The sequence below is a fragment of the Natrix helvetica genome (genome assembly GCF_964273705.1).
Source record: "Natrix helvetica genome assembly, chromosome: 5".
Taxonomy (NCBI): Eukaryota; Metazoa; Chordata; class Lepidosauria; order Squamata; family Natricidae; genus Natrix; species Natrix helvetica.
In genome coordinates this window covers 58,188,630-58,202,443 of record NC_138551.1, presented here as the reverse complement: position 1 = coordinate 58,202,443, position 13,814 = coordinate 58,188,630, and the positions used below count along the sequence as shown (strand labels likewise).

At 34.2% G+C, this 13,814-nt stretch overlaps 1 protein-coding gene across 3 annotated transcripts in view; it reads right to left on the bottom strand.

The window, feature by feature from the left end:
• Positions 1 to 305: 305 nt before the first annotated feature.
• The window catches only part of NHLRC2 (NHL repeat containing 2), a 33,596-nt gene continuing 20,087 nt past the window's right edge, over positions 306 to 13,814 (bottom strand). For all 3 annotated transcript variants that reach the window (XM_081956470.1, XM_081956471.1, XM_081956472.1), the window contains 6 exons: positions 12,357 to 12,450; positions 11,374 to 11,605; positions 9,605 to 9,727; positions 6,133 to 6,342; positions 2,704 to 2,929; positions 306 to 1,755 (listed from right to left, as the gene is read on the bottom strand). In XM_081956470.1, coding sequence (XP_081812596.1) covers positions 1,499 to 1,755; positions 2,704 to 2,929; positions 6,133 to 6,342; positions 9,605 to 9,727; positions 11,374 to 11,605; positions 12,357 to 12,450 — 1,142 coding nt within the window. In that variant the 3' untranslated portion in view covers positions 306 to 1,498. The remainder of the gene's footprint in view (positions 1,756 to 2,703; positions 2,930 to 6,132; positions 6,343 to 9,604; positions 9,728 to 11,373; positions 11,606 to 12,356; positions 12,451 to 13,814) is intronic.

Below are 13,814 nucleotides of genomic sequence, written 5' to 3'. Positions count from 1 at the left end.
AAAGAATTCTTAAAAGTAGTTTGCATGATAGGACGGATTGCTGGTGAAGTATTAAATTCTATATAATTTTGACAAGAGTAGTATTATTTTTGGAATGTGATCTGTTTTGTATCTTTCCTTTATACTGTTTTATACTGTATGGTATGAGTTTTAAATATTGTTTAAAACTCATACCATACCATACACCATATCCTACCATACCACACACATCCGTGCACCCCATCCCACCCCCATACATTCTCTCTTTGAAAATAAGTCTTAACAAGCAGTTTATGGTTGTAGATAATAAAAACAGCCTTTCATCCTTTTAATTTTTCAGGTTTTATTATTAAAAATATTATTAATAGCTATAAATATCAATTCACTTAGCTTTTACATAAAAGTTACTCTATGTAAGTCATTAACAAATATATGTGGAACATGTGGTTTAAATATTATTTTTTTAAAAAAAACTTTAGTTTTTGTTAAAAACTATTTTTCACTGCATATTTTATTTTTCATTATTTTGCTTGTATTTGAAACAAAATGTTGATGATTTATTTATAAAACTCTTGGGCCATCTTTCTTATACATAAAATCTCTCGGTGACACAATATAAATAAAATCAACTAAACCTCACACCACCATATATTCCAACCACACCGCTGCAATATGTTATAAACTTACATTTGCTGGGCTCAGTTCTATTCTAGCCCAAAGTCTGAGGAAAGAACTAGCCCTTCAGAAGTTAAAAGGTGGGGGCCAAATATCAAGGGACAGACTGTTTCAAAGGGTCAAGGCAGCGATTGAAAGTGTTGTCTTAAAGGTTCCATCAGAGGTAACATTTAAGAAAAGGGACCTAGCCTGACCAGGTTATCTGATCTGGTAGGATGGACTGGTAGGATGGTAGGATCTTGACATGGTCCTACAGCCGTTTAAGGCTGTAAAGTAATAACCAACATTGAATTGCACCCAAAAAACAACTAGAAGCTAATATAGCTTGCACAGCAATGGTTGAACATAGGCAAAACTCAAGCACACACTGCTGCATGCTGGACCAGTTGTAACTTCTGAGTGATCTTTAAGGGTAGGTCCATGTAGAATCACTTCAGTAATTCAACAAGCAGGTGATCAAGGCATGAGTGACAGTGAACAAGGCTTCCGATGACAAATGTTTATACAACACAGGGTACAAAAATCAAAGGAATGTGAATTTCCAACATTAAGATTGTTCTCTGAAGATAGAAATCGATCTTTTCTCTGTTTAGATTGTTTTTTTCAGAGTGATCCCAACCCTTTAGTATTTATTGCTTATATTATAAGTTAACAAGGTACTAAGGTACAGTTTCATGATTTCTCACATTCCATTTATGCAAACATACATTTTTTCAAGGTGTGCTTTAAGTTCATACATGCAATAACACATACAGTATATAATATTGCAAAAGTTAAGCTTGTTTTGCGGTAAAAATTAAGTAAATAAGCCTATAAATGGTTTTTTGCTTTGCTGTGCTTAAAATTAAAATGTATATGTGAGCTCAATTGGAGCTATGCTTTTTTGGTTTACATTTGCTATGTGGAAAGGCTGGTTGAATGAGATTCCTTTCATCATGCAGGCATTACTGTCCTTGCTACAGTAATAGAGGCATACATTGATTGACAATAAAGCTTCAGCTGACAGGCAGTTAGTGGGTAGCTGAAATTGGATTATAGGCTGTTCAAATATATCTGCAATTGTCCCAGATCTATGAGGATCACAAAGTAGCCATTCATTACCTAGAAAAGAAAACGTAGTCTATTATGATTTGATTATTTCATCTAATCATAAAATATTATGATTATGGTTTGTAGTAAAACAACTATAGAGGAATCAGTGGAAGACTTTCACAGGACAGAATCAGATTAATGCAGGAACTAAATCACAATACAGGAAAAACAAGCTGAAGTATATACCGTATTTTTAGGACTATAAGACGCTCTGGACTATAAGACGCACATTAGCTTTAGAGGAGGAAAACAAGAAAAAGAAAATCTACCTACCAGCATCCATCTGATATTCATCTGGCTAGTGTGCTTGCCGTGGCAGCCCATTTGCAATGGCGGCCCCTTCACCACTGCCATTGTGATCAGCGGCGAACGGGCGGCGGCGAAGATCCCTGCCACCTAGAACAGCTGATCAGTGCCACACCAATGCCCCCCCGGCAATATTTGCTCTATAAGATGCACAGGCATTTCCACCCACTTTTTTTGGGGGGGGGGGGAGTACATCTTATAGTCTGAAAAATACGGTAATTATTCAAGTACTCAAAAGTTTATTAAAAAAGTATATGCAAATGAAAGAACTCGATATTTATATATAGGTAATTTTTTTTAAAAAAATAGCCATTTTTTGTTACTCAAAAGCAGCCTCCTTGTGAATGGGATAAAGATTTAACTAGGTCAACCAGCTCCATTTTTTCCAAGTGCCTACAAGATTGTAATTAAACTTAGGTCATATAAACCGTTATAAATAAAATGTTTTAATTATGGGTTGTACATTTAATTTAAAATTACTGTAAGAAAGTCGGGTTTAAATGAAAATTCTGTAAGATAATGATATATGTATCTGTAAGATTTTTTTTTAAAAAATACCAGGCCTCTACCATCTAAGTCAATGTATTAGGATAACAGAGAAACAGAGACTTAACATATATCCCCTATAAACAGGAACATGGACTCTTTTACCTTCTGCAGTAAAGAACCAGGCACTCGGTGCTTCTTCAGTCAGTTTAGTATTTGGAGGCAAGTTGAGCATCAGCACGAACTGAAGTGCTTGGCCTGGACTTACAGTCAACGAAGGTAGCTGAAAATGTGGAGCCGATTTAGGGAGCCTTGGTAGTTCTGTTTTATCAGTCATTTTAATACTCCTTCTAGTTATAGAGTCTACTGTGTCAATATGTAGAAGAGGAAGCTATCAAAGCAATAGAAAATGTTAATTTTTGAAATATAATTTCATATTCTAAAGTTTGAAAAAAACACAAATGTCTCTATCAGGCTGATTCAGATGGGATTTTCAGAGCAAGTATTGCAAACTGAATTATTGTCAACCTCAGCAAAAACCAAGTAACTGATGCATAAGCTGATTCCTTGGAACCTTTCTAGATAAGGAAAGGAATGAGACATCACCCAAATGTGGTCCAGACAGTTGTTCCTCATGAGGCAATGCAGGACAGTGGTGATAGCTGTGATCTGGAATGTTCTCTATGTTCATTGTCATTTTAGACCCTTGTTGATAAGTCTCTACTTCCCAGGGCCTTCTTAGTATGAATGTTGGAAGAAAGCTCCCCCCCCCCCTTTCCTCTTCATTTTTAATGAATATATTTTGTATTGAATAAAATGTATTGTATGCATGTATATTAGTTTATGTAGTTGTAATATAGAATTTTATTATGTATCATTTATGTTTTTTATTGTAAATTGCTTCAAAATGCTTTGGCACTTGAAGCACTACTCAAATACATTAAGTAAATTACATTTTAAAAATCGATTTCAATGCAATACTCAGTAAATTCAGTGCTGCTTACTCCAGATTACATGAACAGGAAATTGCAATGTTATATATATTAAGCTTCTTCCATTCTGTTGATGTTGCAGCAATATAGATACAAGATAGGCAATATTTGGTCAGTGTGAATGTTTATAAGAAGGACCCGAGTGTCTTGATAAACCACAGATTAAACATCTGCCAAAACAGCCAGTACAATCTTGACCTATATATCCAGAGATATAAGTGTTAAAACATAGGAGTAATTGTTACACTCAATGCTGCACTTGTCATATTGCACTAGAATATCATGTTCCATTTTGGGCTATCAAAGCCTAAGAAACAAATTGGAAAGTGGTGAGCTAACAACCAAAAGAAGACGATAGAGTCTAAATATTATGAACATCGAGTCCAGAGTGCAAGGAATAAGCCCACGTAATATTTGTGCTTCACAAACACTGGTTGGAATCAGGGAGCCCCTAAACTGAAATTATTAAATTATTTTAAAAACTGGGAATGTTTGGTCTGAAAGAAATTTAAGCGGAGACATGATACCCGTCTTTCTAATTCTCGAAGGTGTGTCATAGAAGACGATATGGATTTATTCTTCAAAACACTGAATAGTACAATATGAATGAGAGAGATCCAAACATAAATAAGAAGGAATTTCTTTGCTGTGAGAATTCTTAAACATGGATAGCTTGGCTGCTCCATCATTGGATGTTTTCAGGTAAAGATTGGACAGCCGTTTGTTTGAGATGGTATGAGAATTCCAGCCTGGCTAAATAGAAGGACTAGAACAGGGGTGGCGAACACGCGGCTCGCGGCCAAAATAAATGAGGCTCTTTGCCTCTTACCATTATTTAGTATACTGTGGCTCGGATCGCGCGCTAAACCCGGAAGTACGGTCGACGCGACAACGCTTGCCTGCGCTCCACCAGCTTTGAGCTGGTGGAGCACAGGCAAGCATCGTCGCGTCGACCGTACTTCCGGGTTTATCTCAACAGCGCCCTCTGCTGCGCCCAAAAAAATAATGCTTCAAAGTCTAGCACAGTTGCTGCAGGATTCCGGTGAGGTTCTAATGATTGCTCAAATTAATAATAATGGTTGCATATTGAAGCTCTGGGTTCAGGAGCAGCAGAGTTTTAAATAGGAGAAAACATTTAATTGAATTTCCATGGTTAGTATATTTCCCAAAATTCTACGAGTGTTTTTCTCACAGCCTGTAATTGTAATAGATATCAAAGATAATCCAAACTCATATATATATTATAATACATATATTAGGTTAAAGGAAGATAATATTAGGACCAGGCTTTACCCATGTATAGGTTGTACTCGATTTACAATCACAATCTCGTCACTGAGCAAAGCAGTCATTAAGCGAGATATGTGACTGCTTTGTTTAATGACTGCAAGTGTGGCATTCCTGGTTGTGGTCATCAAGTAATCTTGTAGGTTGTTAGGTGGACAGAGATTCCACTTATTTATGGATTTAAAAGTTATACAGCAGCTCTAATGGGTTTATAAAAATTTATAACAAAAAACACCTGACTGAGCATGTTATATTATACATGTGTTTAATATATTATTGTTAAAATTATATGCTTTTGTGTGAGTGTTTGTCTGTTTTGGCAGGTCACTGCGTGGTGTGGCTCTCTGACTCTCACAGTTTAAAATTTTGGCTCTTTTTGTCGAACTTGTTCGCCACCCCTGGACTAGAAGATATCCAGGACTCTTTCCAACACTATGTGTCTATGATAAACAGACTCCGAGTATGACATTGAAGCTTCAGATGATAAATAAAAGAATATGCTATACGATTTTTACTTTTATTAATGTTATGTGTGATTTTATGACGTTTTAATGCATAACTATTTGTTTATGAATTTATTATACTGACAGTTTTATTGTCTGGCTTGAGTACAGCAAAGGGAAATAACGTTGTTCATTATAATGAAGTATAATTGACTTCGAAATGCCCTGAAAGGTGGCTTCCATGACATGGCCAAACAGAAGCAGCACTGTAGAACATTCTTTGAGGTACGTTGGGAATATGCAGGGCTGTCATCCTTTCTGAACATCATACAGGCAAGACTTAGAGGTGGTATTGATAATATGACCTGAAAGACTATCTACTGCATACCCCATCCCTTCTCACCATTTTCCTAATGGACTTTTTCAAGCTGCAAAAGTTCTTAATTTAGTAGAGCTCAGACTAATATTAATAAATCCAAATATTTACTTCATTTGTATTCAAAAGATTCAATAATATGGGCCTTATTTCCAGTTTATGGGAAAATGGACAGAAGGAACAAGTGTTTCCTAAAGCAGCTCAATAGAGCAAGAGAGATTAAATCATACCCCCAATATCTATGTAAAAATAAGTTCTGAAAGCCGAGGTTCTTCTATCTCGGCAGTAGTGTCCTTTCTAACCTCTTAAAACAGATGGAACATTTATTTTAAGCTTAACAGGATATCCTTAACACAAAAGCAAATCTGTTTGCCAGGCCATTATAAAACACTACAATAATTGCACTATAATGCAATCCAGGTAGTAGAATTAAATTTAGTTCTAATAATTTATTTCAAATAGAAAATTCTATCCATATTTTAATATAGTAACTTACCAGTGAAACAGTACGAGTTTCTAAATCTATCACTTTAATTTGATGATTGTTGGTATCTGCAATATAAAGGAATTTTCCTCCATCTTCTACACATAGGCCTCCTGGTTCATTAAAAGTTGATGTGGTAATGCTGGAACCAATTATGTTGCTTGCTTCTCCTGTACCTGCTAAAGTGGCACAATTCTTCATTTTGGGATCTACAAATTTAATCTAGAACAAAACAAACAAGACACCTTGTAGAACATAAAGTAATGTTAAACTATTTCTTAAATTTTTTGAAGAATGTCCTAATAAATCCTATTCATATTCCTTTTAAAACGACTATAAAGAGATTATCTAGAAATTTGATCTAGAAATTTACAAACTACTTTTAAAAAACATATAGGAACGAAGATTGACTAACATCAAAATAATAATCAATGGCAACCCAGTGATATTAGACTTAGTACTGGTTCATGACTCAAATTAATAATAGTTCTCACTTTTTTGTACATACATAACCACAACTATTCTCTTTTCAGGTAAATAACTTTATAGTGTACATAAAAATAGTAAAAAGTAGTGAATAAAACAAATTAAAGGCAAAGAACAATAGCATTTTCTGATACTATTTCTAACAATAGTATTAATTTGTTTTATTATGGAAAAATGAAATTTAAACTCAGTTTTCTCCAAAAATATTCATTATAATATTAATTAAATAGTCATGGACACCTAACATAAAAAAGTCATCAAAAAGCACAACAAAGAATGTTCTTTCTGCGCCAAAGGGGCTGTTGATTCAGTTCTACAGGTTTATTGAGTCTGTCATCTGAACTTCTATGACTGTCTGGTTTGGGTCTGCAACTATACAAGACAAACACAGACTTCAACGGATAGTTAGAACTGTAAAAAACCAATTGCTACCATCCTGCCTTCCATTGAGGACCTGTACATCACTTCGCAACTAACAACAACAACAACAACAAATACTGCACAAGTCAAAAAGAGGGCTGTGAAAATATCTACGGAGACCCCTCACATCCTGGACATAAAATTGTTTCAACTTCTACCCTCAAAACAATACTAAAAGGCACTGCACATCAGAACAACTAGACACAAGGACAGTTTTCCCCAATGCCATCACTCTGCTAAACAACTAATTCCCACAACACTGTCAAATTATTTACTAAGACTGCATTACTATTATTCTTCTCATCGTTCCTAGAATCTATCTCTTCCTACTTATGACTGTAACCATGTTGCTTGTATCTTTACAATGTATATTGTTTTATTTGTTTCCTCGTATGATTTGATTGCTTATTAGTAAACCATGACTATCATTAAGTGTTGTATCTTATAATTCTTGATGAATGTATTTTATTTTTCTTTATGTACCCTGAAAACATATGCACCAAAGACAAATTCCTTGTGTGTCAAATCACACCAATAACGAATTCTATTCTATTCTATTCTGTTCTCCTCTTTAGCATATTTCTGTTCTTGAAAACCATGCTAGTTTCCACATCAATGCACTGATTCATACATTGCTTCAGTATTTTACTTTTAATTTTTTTTATTATTTATGATTTAGGTTCTACTTTAAATACCCTGCTATATGAACATACTATACTACAGTAAATGTCATATGCGCTCTTATTGATATCTTAGAAATTGTTTACAGCTCAGGGTGTTTTTATTGTCCTTTTGGGATAATGTATTTCCTTTCTTCCTATCTCTTGGCATTCCATGCTTTGTCCTTTTATTCTTTTTTGTGAAGCTGATTGTTTCGTTCTAGGCCAGTGATCGTAGTAAAGATTATTAATGACCAAATCAATCATTCATGTATTTTGTCTTTTAAACTTCCCAACCGGTATGTTGAGCAGTTATTCTTTAATGCTTTGTAGGATTGGCCATAGGAGATGGGGACAAAGATGCTACCTAGGAAACCATCAGATAAGCGAGTGCACAGTTGCATAATGGAGGGCAAGAGGTTCAGTTTCTTGCACTGTAAAAGACTTTTCAGGTTTATAAGATTCTGTAAATGTGGCCTTACAAGAAAATAGAATTAGCTCAAGTAGTGCTTCCTGTCTGGTCTACCTGGTAAGGCTGATATAATCCTCTCTTTTTAAGAATTTCATCAATTCTGCCGAACAATAGCTTTTTCAGTCTTACTCTTGACTATCATTTTTCTGTCATATGTATTAGGTTTTGAGCTTTCAATCAAGAAGAATATTTGTAGCTCACAGTGAAAGGTTTGAGGAGCTCTCTGAGTTTGGATTTTTTCTTGCAGACGTTTCAGTACCCAAATTGGTAACATTATTAGTCCTAGAGTTGATGGTTTTATCTAGTTTGGGTACTGAAATGTCTGCAAGAAAAGAACTAAGGTCAGAGAGCTCTAAAGCTCCCTCGGTTTTGAGATTGGATCATATCAGTTTAACATGTTCCTTTGGTGGAAGTCTCATTTTTATGGTCAATCCACATTAATTCAGCAGCTATACATTAATGATCTTATCTCTTCTTGCTTTATCATGAATGCTTCTTAAGTAACCCATTCCCATTGCATTTAGCTTTTATTTATTCTCATACCAAACTCTCACTTCTGTATGATAAAGTAGGCAGAAGAACATTCTTATGTACAATCTGTCTGCTTATTTTGATCAACATTAATTTCCTTTGACAGATCACATATTATCCTCTTCTGTTCTAACATTATTTTGACATCTTTAAGTATCTCCATCCATTTCCATATATTTAATATACATTTTAACAAGGAACACAAATTCATCAACTTGCAGTAATGTTTATGGATTAGATTCATAAACGTGACTAGTATAAAATTGACAAAGAAGAGATTAAATCAAAAAGTAATGGAGACTTTAACCTCTAAGGATAGAGCTAGGTTTAGGAGGCTAGATTTTTGCAAGTCAGAAATGTTGGCTATTTCAATAATCATCACTACCAAGATCCAAGGCTGCAAAACACAAGGCTGCGGGAAAGGTGAGGAAAAGAAACACAGACAGTAACCATTGGGCTATAAGAACAACCTTCAACTGAAGCTGACACAAGGTAATCACTGTTTATAATCATTTCATCCTAGTATGCAATAAAGAGCCTTGTCTAGCTCTGATGTGTTGTGTGTCTGGCTAGGTTTTAGTAAGTTGAATCATGGGAGCCTGACACTAACCATTCTTCAGTTTGTTGGTAAAAAAAAAATAAAGAAATATTTTTTATCATTTTGACTCCATGTTTAGTACTTTTACCTGTTATTCATCAATTGCTAGAATTCATTTGAGGTACTTTATGTACTTATGTACTTGAAGTACCTTTGTGGTACAAATTCAATATCATTTGAAATATGAAATATAAAACGAAGCTGTAAAAATATATGCAAATATACAAAGAGATATACCGCTGTATTCTTCAATACAAGGTTTGGTATTACTGAATAATAAACTAGATTTTCTAGTGAAAATGAAGTATGCAACCTCACCTTATGATTATAGGAATCTGCAACGTAAAGGAGGCTTCTTTTCTTGTCCCAAGCTACTCCTAATGGGTGCTGTAGCTTTGCATTGGTCCCAGATCCATCAACATCACCAAAAGCAAATAAATTCTTTAAAAATATATATTTGGGAGGCATTGTAATGATGATTCAATTACAATTTTTAATTAAAGTTAATAATAATCAGTGTGACTTGCTAAAACATTAACTTGAATTCAAAGTAGATTCATAAAAAACAATTTTTCTTGATAATAAGTGATAATTTGGCATTAATCTCAGAACTAACCTATATAATATCTATTGGGTTATCGCTCTAATCACGAAAAGTGTTACTGTTTCAGACCAGAAAGCTATGCAGAGAATGGTGAAGAGAGCAGAAAAGATTATTGGAAGTTCCCTTCCCTCTATTCAGGACATCGCATATAAGTGATGCTTGCCAGGGCATGCAGTATTGTCAGGGAGTCTACATATCTTCTCTATGACTGGTTTTCCTGGTTATCTTCTGGAAGGAGGCTTTGCAGTATCCGAAGCAGAACAAATTCTGTAATAGCTTTGTACTATATCATATCAATCTTGTTAACTCGCAAGACTTTTTCCCCCTCTATGTATTAAAAATCGACTATGATTTACACACAAACACACACGTGGTGTAATGCATGTATAATTTGGTATTTGTTGATGTTGCTGCTGTCGTTATATATTTTTTTCTGAGAGCAGTTCATAGGAATTTTATTTTAATGTATGTCATTGTGTATACCAGAAAATAACAATAAAGGTATTTCAATTCACTTCAATTCAAAATTTTCTCCTGCCATTTCACAGTATCAATTCAGATATTTAAAATAATTATTATATAGACTGAAACAGCGTGAATTCTATTTCAAAGGGTTTTTTTTGTTGATCTTGAAAATGTGGAATATTCCTAATCTAGCTCTAGGCTCTCATGTAACTGTTTTTATGCAGCAGAACAATAAAAGTAGGGAGCTGTTCCAATACCTGTGTTTTACTGATGTTGGGTGAATTTTGCCACGTATCATGATTTTCTGTTTTTAAAATTATTGTGGTTAGTTTTCTAAGTTTTTTAATATTCATTTTAATTGGTTTGCATTGGATTGTTTTTACCTATTATGAGTTGCCCAGAATCACTTAAAGATAGGCAACCAAACAAAGCAAAACAAATCTAATCTAATCTCAAAGAAATGAGAGATCATTTTTTTCTTCTGAATCAGTAAGTGATGCAATGACATACGGTTATGTATTAAAAGATTCTTAATGAAGTACTTAGACTAGCCCTTTGGTTCATCTTCATGATTACAAAACATTGAGACCATTTTTGGATTAAACTTTTTTTTCACTTCATTTCAGAATATTAATGGCTATTTTAAAATATTGTAATTAAAGATATGAATGGCAAAATGCAACTTTATGTTATCCACTGATAAGAGAAGATTGTTTATTATTTAATATAGCAACTATTTTTCCTAAAACAAAATTTGAAAACAAATCTTCATTGTACCTTCTGGTTTCACAGCTGATATATCTGCCTGCTGGCATGAATCTGGTGATTATTAGCAGACTAATTCAATTGTACTGAAAGTTAATCTTTTTTTAATGATCTCAATTAACTATTGTAACAAGTAACAAATAAAATGTGACAAATTGGCATTTAAAATAAGTTTGTATACATAGGGTCAGAAATTTTCTGATCTGGCTGTGTAGGATCAATGGAAACACAGAGAAATATAGATTTAGATTACCATTGGATCTCTCTCGCCTCCTACAAGGTGTTTCACAGTGCCATCTTTTAGAGAAATTGTTCGCACAGTACTACTCTCACTGTCTGCAACAAAAAGGCAACTCCATGGATCTTCAGCAGCAACAGAGAGACCAGAAGGCTGAGCAAAGCCTGCTTTGTGGGGATATGCATTGTTTCGGTTCTCTTCATTTCCACTTCCAGCAAATCGAAGACAAGTTCCTTTCTTCAAATCACTTTAAAAAAAGGATGGGGTGAGATTTACATAGGTTCTACCTGCACTTGAACAACAAGTTTACACAACATGTTACATTCAATGTGTTTGATATTATGAACAAAAATAAGCTTTCTTTTACGTAATTTTTTAAACTATGAAATAATTTAAAATGTATTTTATGCAATGGTCAGTGAGTATAATACACACAGAGAGAGGGAGATTTCTATAATGTACGTAACACTTGCTAATATTTTTAAATGTTACTTCTTTTATAACTTATTTTTCTCCAAGAAGTCAATTATCTTACAAGATAGATTTACTTTATTTTACCTTCATAATAGCAACCCTTTCCTAGCAACCAATCAAGAAGACAACTTGATTACAGCAGTGATAAATGTACTGTTGGAAGATTTGAAGGGGCAGGTCAGGGTAGATCAACCTGGATAAGGTCCATCTATGTAGTCATTAAGAGTTGAAACCAAGTTGTTGGTTGATCATCATCAATGAATCAATCAACCATTGCTTTAATGAAAAGAGGACATGCCCATTCAAATTCTCATTATTCCAAATAGTTTGCATTTCTTTCTGAATAGTTGGATAAACTAAAACTAGACTGAGAAGGTATGCATAACAATATTTAGTAGTGTTGCACAATCAGATTATTATCAGCTATTCCTAGGCGAGATGAGTGGCAAGCAAGTCAAATAAATACTGTAAACAAATAATATGAACATAGGATGATGGTAAGGCAGTCTACTATTGGAACATACCTTCCTTTAGGTAGTTTTCCAATTTCCAACATAAGTGCCCAGATTTGATGTATGCCTGCCATGGCAATCCAAAGAACACCATCTTCATAAGTTGCTGAAACAATAAGAACACATGAGTAAAAGTGACAATAAATGACTTTCGGGTAGCAAATTGCCTCATTCCTTATATAAAAATAACTTCAAATTGCTCTGTAGACATGTTTTCATTCTCAATTTGGATGATTCAAATGCTCAATATATAGAATTCTATTTTTATAATACTGTACAAAATTTATCCCCACCAGCAATTGCACCTACACTTTACAATCTAAATTAATCTAGGCTTTAAATACTTACCAGGTGCTTATAAAACTAGTCAATTCTAAGTATATTCAAAAAATAAAATCCAGAGCAAGAAATGCCATAAAACATTTACCATTTCCTAAAATGGGAAATGTTTGTAATCATTGTGCAACTAACAATACATCAATGATGAGTACAATACAATACAATAGTAGAGTTGGAAGGGACCTTGGAGGTCTTCTAGTCCAACCCCCTGCCTAGGCAGGAAACCCTATACCGTTCCAGAGTAGTGTGGGACCGAAGTTAACAATTACAACTGATATGAAAGGTAGCAAAGGACTAATATTAATTCTTACGATGATTTGAAATAATTTGTATCACTGGATTGTTTAACACTGTAGCAGTTTACAGTAGTATCTAATTATGCTTTTTGTGGTTCTAAGGCTCTAATTCAGCAAAGGCTTCTGTACTACAAGAATAAAAATATTTTTGATAAATTCTACCTGTTTGATTCAGAATTTGTGGTAATCTCAGAAGAGTCACTTTGAACCCTGTGGCAAATAAATTTGATTCAGCTAGAACTTGATAACTTGGATCGAAAGACAAAAAAACTAATGACAATGCACCATGTTCTACACCCAAAAACTGATGATGATCTATTGCACTTGCCAAGATCTCAGGGTGGCAGAAGTCTCTTAAAGGTGAAACAAACTGTGGAAGATGAAAAACACGGCTTAAATGACTACATTAAAAAAAAGCAAAAGAACCTTTGCTGGAGAGGATGAACAAGGGAAACCACTTGAAAACAAGATTGAAAGCAGAATATCGAAAGTAAACAATTGAGCATCGGGTTTTTAATTGAAAAAGAAGCTTATGTAGTCAATACCTGAACGACATTGAAGAAAAGGTAGATACAAAACTAAGATGGAGCTGGTTGAGATCAGGAGTGATGAAGAAAGAAACTGAAGGCTTCATTTTGGTTGTTGCAAAAATTCAACATGTCAGCAACAACAGCAAATGTTGCTTATGCAATGAGAAAGATGAAACAGTAGATCACTTTATCAGTGACTGTAGCAAAATCTCAGACTGATTATCTATAACATCATGATCGAGCTGCCAAAATTATACATTGGAAGCTTTATCAGAAGTTTGTGTTCAAATGCAGCAAAAATTCAT